At 49.2% G+C, this 6897-nt stretch overlaps 1 protein-coding gene across 1 annotated transcript in view; it reads left to right on the top strand.

Annotated features, from left to right (window-relative positions):
• Nucleotides 1-610: 610 nt before the first annotated feature.
• LOC149337703 (uncharacterized) overlaps nt 611-6897 on the top strand; it is a 75884-nt gene continuing 69597 nt past the window's right edge. The window contains exons 1-3 of the mRNA XM_089554496.1: nt 611-784; nt 3453-3711; nt 4857-4945. Coding sequence (XP_089410622.1) covers nt 618-784; nt 3453-3711; nt 4857-4945 — 515 coding nt within the window. The 5' untranslated portion in view covers nt 611-617. The remainder of the gene's footprint in view (nt 785-3452; nt 3712-4856; nt 4946-6897) is intronic.

Below are 6897 nucleotides of genomic sequence, written 5' to 3'. Positions count from 1 at the left end.
GTGCAGGATTCTCAGTTTAAATTTATACCTATGCAGATGTGGGTGGTCACCGACAAAGCTATGCGACTCATGCGGGGACGTTGAATCTGTGGACCATTTCCTTCTCTACTGTCCAAATTTCGCACTTCAGCGAAAGATTTACCTGGAGGTTCTTCTTTCCAGGTTAGGGCTCCCATTATCTCTGCCAGTGTTGTTATCGTTCGGTGCTAGCGCCAAAGGATTTTCATTGGGTTCAATTTGTCGGAATCTCTCTGATTACATAACTGCAACTGGTAGGTTGGTTTGCTAACTCCTTTAAAAGTCTTGGAGTTTTCTTTATATTTTTTCACCAAAATGTTCTTTGTTATTTAAACTTAAAAAATTCTACTGTCGTTATACATCAATACATTTTTCAAAAATCACGTTTCGCTCCAAAATTTTGTCGTAATCTTATGAAAATTTCCTCATTTATACCACTATACCTTGGCCAATCCCCCCACGTGGGTATGTGCCATTATAAAGAGGATGAAGAAGAAGAAGTCTCGAGCGCGCAGAGAAGCAGAGAAGAATTCGTGTCAGTCTGTCAAAGGCTAAAACAACAACAACAAGATTCGTGTCAGCGTAAGCAGGGCCCGTCCATGGAGGAACCCAGCAAGGTAGCCGAGGAGCACAGCGTGGCAGAGGCGAGCGCAGCGGCGGCGGGGCCAGGCGTGGAGCTTAGCGCGTCGCACGGGACCGGGAAACACAAGAAACAGGCCAAAAAACGCGGCAAGCCTCCCAAAGCCACCACCACAGACACTTTCAAGTGAGTTTGCCTCTGCGCATGAGGCACGTACACGAGGCGCATCTCCAGGCCTTGAGTTTCTAGTTGTTTGAAACAGGTGAGCGTCCGTCGTTTACCTTGAACGGTGGTTGTGCAAGCTGGAGAGCAAGTAATGATCGGCAAAAACGAAATGTGCCCAAAATGTGGCTACGAGAAGATACGCACGCCAGGAAGCGAGCAGGTAGTGATAGCTCGAGAACCGGATTCAAATCGCAAATGAAGCGACACATGCCTCACTGAGGATATCCTTCAGCCTATGACGGCCACCTGCTGTGTTACGTCTAGGGTAAACACTTTGCACCCGTTAGTGTGCGCTTGTGATCGACCCGTGGTGGGTGGAAGGTGGTGGATCTCGGCATCATAGTCTTTGGCTGAAGGGCCTTCCTCTGGCGAGACATTTGAGCTTGCAGGACTGAGTAGGTTTTTCAACGCCAACATTGTTGACGACTCAGTGAAACTACAACGCCTTTGCCCCTAGCAGAAAATTTGGGAACAGCAGGAATCACGACCTTAAGAACCCCTTTGTGGGTTCACCTATAATTTCCGTAAGATAGAGAAAAACACTACACATTTTTCGGGTCTAAGCATCTTCAGAAATGATATGAAAGAAATTTCAGAACAATAGCAGCAATAGTTTAATTAAAAAAAGTGGGACGCATGTGTCCCACTGGCACATGCTGTCCTTTTGGAAAAGTGGGACAACACTGTCCCATTGACTCACGCGAGTACCAAGCTGTCGTTAGTTCTGTCATTGTTGGTGGAAGGGGCCGAAGCAGGTTGCACACAGGGGTACATTACACACACCACACACAAACTTCATGCGCGTTTCACTCCCGGAGGTGGCACACCACCTACATCTTCGCCTGTTTGGCACTTTCCGTAGGTTGTGACCATTACCTGCAAACCTTACTTCGTCCGCAATTCCGACCATTTTTTGTAATAAGAGGGCGCACCTTGGTCAGACGGTCATATCCCTCTTCTCCTCTCTTTTTTTCTTTCGTTGTGTCATTCACATGAAGCGAGTTCATAATTTGCTGAAATCGTTTCAAGGACATCAGCTTTGAAATTTCTTCACAATGAAAGAGAGGGTCACGGCTCCAATACTGATACAGGTGGTGCCCTGGGCACACGCTCATCAACAGCAGTGCACCAAAATATGCTCGTAACTCTTCTTTTGTCAGAACTTGCCACTTCCTTGGGTACTTCTTTGCACCGAAGAGGTTCGTTTGCTCAACTATGAATTCAATCATCTCATCATCAAAATAGAGCGCGAATGCATCAACTGCGCGTGCTGGCGCCTTTGGGGAGGTTTGAGAATCCCATGTCTTTGGGCTTTGAACTGTATTTAGCGGTTCATTTGTAGTCCATGCACTGCCGACCTCCTCCTCTTCTGGCTCACTCTCTCCACCTTGATCCAGCAGGAGCGAATTCAGTTTTCTCCTGAAACTTTTTTTTGAAGGAGTAGACCGCCGTTGGCGCTTGCTCATTTCATTGATGGACCAGCTTCGATTTCGTCGTCTTCGAAGCTCGAATCCGACGGCGCTAGCTCAGGGACAAAGTCGTCCTCGCTGCTTTGGGCTTCGTCTTCGCTAGCCTCAGACTCGTCAGGCAAACTGAAGTAGAGCGCCAGCGCTTCATCCCGCGTAAGCGAGCCCCCTGCGAATTCGTAAACGATACAAAACAGAATTATCAACATCGACAGCTTACTTCGTTAGTCGTAGCATACTTTCAGCATTCTGTGTGCAAAAATTATGCCCCTGGAGCGCGCCCTTCACGTTCGCTGAGTGTTTTCGATCCCGTCAATCCGGCTCTCGCGCTCATAGAGACCTCTTTTTCGGGCACTCTGCGATTCTGACTACCTAATAAATCGTTTAGGGCATGCACCAAGTATTTCCCTTGAAGCACAGAAAAGGAAAAACTTACCATTCATCTCGAAATCTTTTTGGGCGCGAACAAGCGGGAGCAATGTTTCCGGCAGGAATCTTCACAAAGGAAAAAGTTCAGCTTTGAATGCTGGTGGTGCCATCTACAGGAAAACCTAAAACTTAGTGGCACAAGCATTGTCAAAGACTCAGGATAGATGGCGCGACAAGACTGTTGCCCAGAAATTCACCCGCTGCCGCGTACGGAGGTTTTTCGTGAGAGTAAAAAGCGGGACCCATCTGTCCCGTTATCCCATAAAGGGTTAAGAACCTCCATGGCGCCTTGGCTAGGATGTAGCCGTCACTTATTTCTGATATTTTGTAAAACTACAACAAATGGCTCATGCCTTCACAGCGAAACTCTTTTGTCGCAGCATTTGCTTCATACCATTCCGCATTATCGGTCTGTTTCAGAAGACTTGCGACCATCTACTTCAGTTGCTTCTTCTCACGGCCAGCCTGTCTGCACCAAATTCGCGGAGATGCGCACTGGGAACACCAGTCCGTCGCCTCTCGCTTTTCTCTCACTCTTTGTTCATTGTGTGAAGGTACAGGCGTCGTGGCCTGCGTCAGCGACCGAGATTAATCGAAGCGACGGGGAGCAGAAGCCCAGACACCCGGCAAGCTAACGCAGAATTGCTTAACATACTGGACCTCCTCTAGCATATTGCTTGCATCGTTGGCAACTGCAAGTACAGCACAAGCTTTTCTGCTCCGCTCCTATGCAGGGCAACTGATGCCGGCGCCGAATCGTCGCCTCCAAAGCCCAAAAAGTCGAAGCGAGAGTCCAAGTCCAGGACCGACACTGCGGCTACTGCACCACGTGTGGAGAGCCAACCGGAGTCCTCGCCACAAACTCCCGGTGAGGCTGTGGCAGAGACAGGGGCACCTGCTGTGGCATCTGCACAGCCACCTGCTCCCGCGGCCGTGTCGGTAGAGGCACCGGCTTCTGCTTCTGCAGGTGTCGTCACACAGAGACCCGCAGAGGTAGGGACTGACCCCGAATGCCGGCATCCGCAAGCCATGCTACACACAAGCACGGGAATGGACAAGCTAATCGCGCAGTGGCTCCTAACAAACTGGTGAATAAACTTGCGCTGCTGAGGGGTGCGTCGATTTTCCACTAAATGGTATCCACGTCAAGGTGCGTGAAACTGGAGGTCGCTGAGAAGCTACTCCGGCTCTTACGCTGATCGTCAAGGGAGAAGAAAGACCATGCTCACATCCTTCCCTGGCGGCTGCTGTAGCGCGTTGTCATCACGCAGTCGAGGACCTCCAAGAGGTTTCTCTCTTCAAGGGGACTTAATCTTAAGGAGCTTAATATTAATCTTAATAAGGAGCTTCGTGCTTTGTAGGAACATATTGTAGTGTAACTAATATTATGAGCATTGCTACCTACCTGCGAACTGCCTGAGTGCTGTAAGGTATCCATGAATACATGCAATTTTTTTTAATTTCATGTGTGATACTTGAATTGTTTCCTGGTCAGCGAGTATGTGTGCGTTTATTTCCTTTTTTTTCGTGTTTTGCTCTGTTTGCAATATTATTTAAATATGATTGTTCTCGCTTGAAGTTACCAATGATGACTGACATTACTGTATTGTTTGCTGTACTGTACATGAGTTATCTTTGTTTTTAATGTGTGTGTGTGTGTGTGTGTGTGTGCTGGTAACGGATGCTGCCGCTGTGCGAAACTGGGGTGCTGCGGGCCAGTAAAACTGTCAATGGGCAGCTTTTTCTTGCAGCTCCCGTCCACCTGGAAATTTCTAGATGGCAAAATAAACTGATTTGACTTGAACTTTGGTCGGGCCCGACCACAATAGTGATATTCTAATAGCAAGATCTTGTAATTTGGCGGAGATTTCCACAGGCATGCAGTTAGCGCTACTGCATGCGATAATTCGTCAAAGTGAAAGCAGGCTTTTAAGTTCTGAAAATAAAGCGTTTGAACAGTGCTCTGTGGCGACCGTTCTCTGCGCGGTTGTTCTCTCTGGTGAGTTAGTAAAACAAAGCAGGCGAGACCATTCCGAAGTCACGTTTCCACTTCGTAGATTCAATGTCTGCTGGAGAATGAACTACACTTCCTGACTGCAGGCGTGACTGACGCTCAAGTAGCCATTTCCGCACCGCAGGTCGGCGCCTACCCGCAAGTTCACGGGACACATGCGGACCATGAAACAAACATCAGCATTCCCGCCACCGAGTGCAGGAGACTGAAACCGTGAGCCGCCCTTTCCTCTGTTTGCATCCAAGTCGACGAGTTTTCGTTTCCCGCCATCCTCAAGGCGTTTGGTGACGGCAGTCGATCCATGGGGCGCCACGAACACGAGACTCGCTTCCGAATATCTCGCGAAAACGTTAAGAAGATCGTGTCGCAGAAAATCTTGCGTCGGCGTCATTGACAGTGACCGAAAAATCTACGAAAAATGCCCTGATAAGCAACCTTTGAGGCAGGTGAGCTACCTACGTCACGCAACCTTGTGGCGTCATCACAACCTGCCCACTGGACAGTCAGCAAATTGCGTACCGCGGCTCGAGGCAGCTAAATTATTAACGTGAGTCGCGCAAGCCTCGCTGATGGCAGCACGTGCGATCGCCGGGCAGTGGCGCATCGCTTAACCGCCCCAGCACAACGCCAGCAGTGTTATGAGGGCTCCCAGGGATCTATGAATGTTAAGGAATTAATGATCAAATCTGCATATGAGGGCATCAAAGCTATCGCGTCATATCCTTAAAGGGCATAGGAGAACTTCTTGCTGGGCTAGTTGGTAATTCATTGTAAAAGTAAAGGCGCCAAAAAGCACACACACACACAAGACAAGAGAACGGGACAGAGCGCCACTCACAACTAGTTTATTTTGCAGAAAGTGTATATATGTATCTGGGTTCTGCAAAATAAACTACTTGAGTGGCGCTCTGTCCCGTTCTCTTGTTCTTATGTGTGTGTGTGGTTTTTGGCGCCTTTCATTTACAATACCTTAAAGGGCAACTGCGGCGACTGTTCGATGTTCTTCGATCGAAATGAAATTTTTAAGTCTGTATTCTTTATGGTATTCTGATGTCTCATGTAAAATTTCGCACCTGAAAGCGGCGTAGTTTTTCCGCAAGCGAATTTTGAAGAAAGTGCTCCTCGACGCGAGCTGACGCGAGCGGCACCCATTGATCGAGCAACTTCTACAGGCCACCCTGTACTGTGACGTCACTGGCGTGCCGGTGTGTCAAGCTGGTCGGGCGCGCGCGCTGGCGTTGGCAGTGCAGAGGAAAACTGAAAATTGGGTTTGAGGAAAGTAAATGACGCAGTAACCGATCCGCGACGTAAGGGAGGAGTGAAAGAAGGAAGGAAGGAAGGGGTGCCGTAGTGGAGGTCTCCGGAATTATTTCGACGACCTGTGCAATTTCGCGCCATCTCAGCGTGCCTGATGTGATGTCTACGCCATAGTGATGGGTCACGGCAACTTCTATTGTGCTATGGGGTACACAAATTCTTCATCTGTGACAATGGGCGTGATCTACCATAGGTTTCCTAGCGATAAGAACCTTCGCGACAAGTTGGTGAGAGCTGTCCGCCGTGTCAACTGGTCTCCGAGGAAGCATTCCCGCTTGTGCTCGGAACATTTCGCGCCAGATTGCTATGAAGACAGTGTGTGCTTCAAGCAGAGCTTTGGACTCGCTAAGGCTTCGTTCAACCGGCGCTTGAAGGCATATTCTGTGCCAACGTTATTCCAGTACAGCCGCCTATCACAGCGGCCAGCTGAACGAAGCGCGGCCGTCAAGAGGAAGCGGTATGTTGGATTGTAGAACTGTAGCTGGCGTGAACTCAATTCCAAAAGCTCGCCGTCAAGGCATAGCTTCGCAGAGAGAACTGTTGGTGATGCATGCCCCTGCAAGGACGTTGTGCACCGCGGCAACGTTCCGCAGCAGATTATTTCATAAGGCTGGGTCGGCCGGCACTGGCCGCACGAACACACGATCACATTATCTTTTGTTCTGACGACTGTGTCACAAATGTATGCACGAGAAATGACTCCAGTAATTACTTCTCCGAGTTCAGACCGTCCCCATGCTGCAGGTGACACGGCCTGTGGTGTCACTCGGCTGGCTCGCGCGGCGGTGGATCATACCTGAAATGCGACTCATCCAGTCCAAAATCGTCGAATGAGTCGTCTTCTCAAG

This window comes from Amblyomma mixtum, chromosome 7 (assembly GCF_055824585.1).
Source record: "Amblyomma mixtum isolate Tamu chromosome 7, ASM5582458v1, whole genome shotgun sequence".
Taxonomy (NCBI): domain Eukaryota; kingdom Metazoa; phylum Arthropoda; class Arachnida; order Ixodida; family Ixodidae; genus Amblyomma; species Amblyomma mixtum.
Note: the sequence above shows the minus strand (reverse complement) of the source record. Positions and strands in the feature narration are given on the sequence as shown.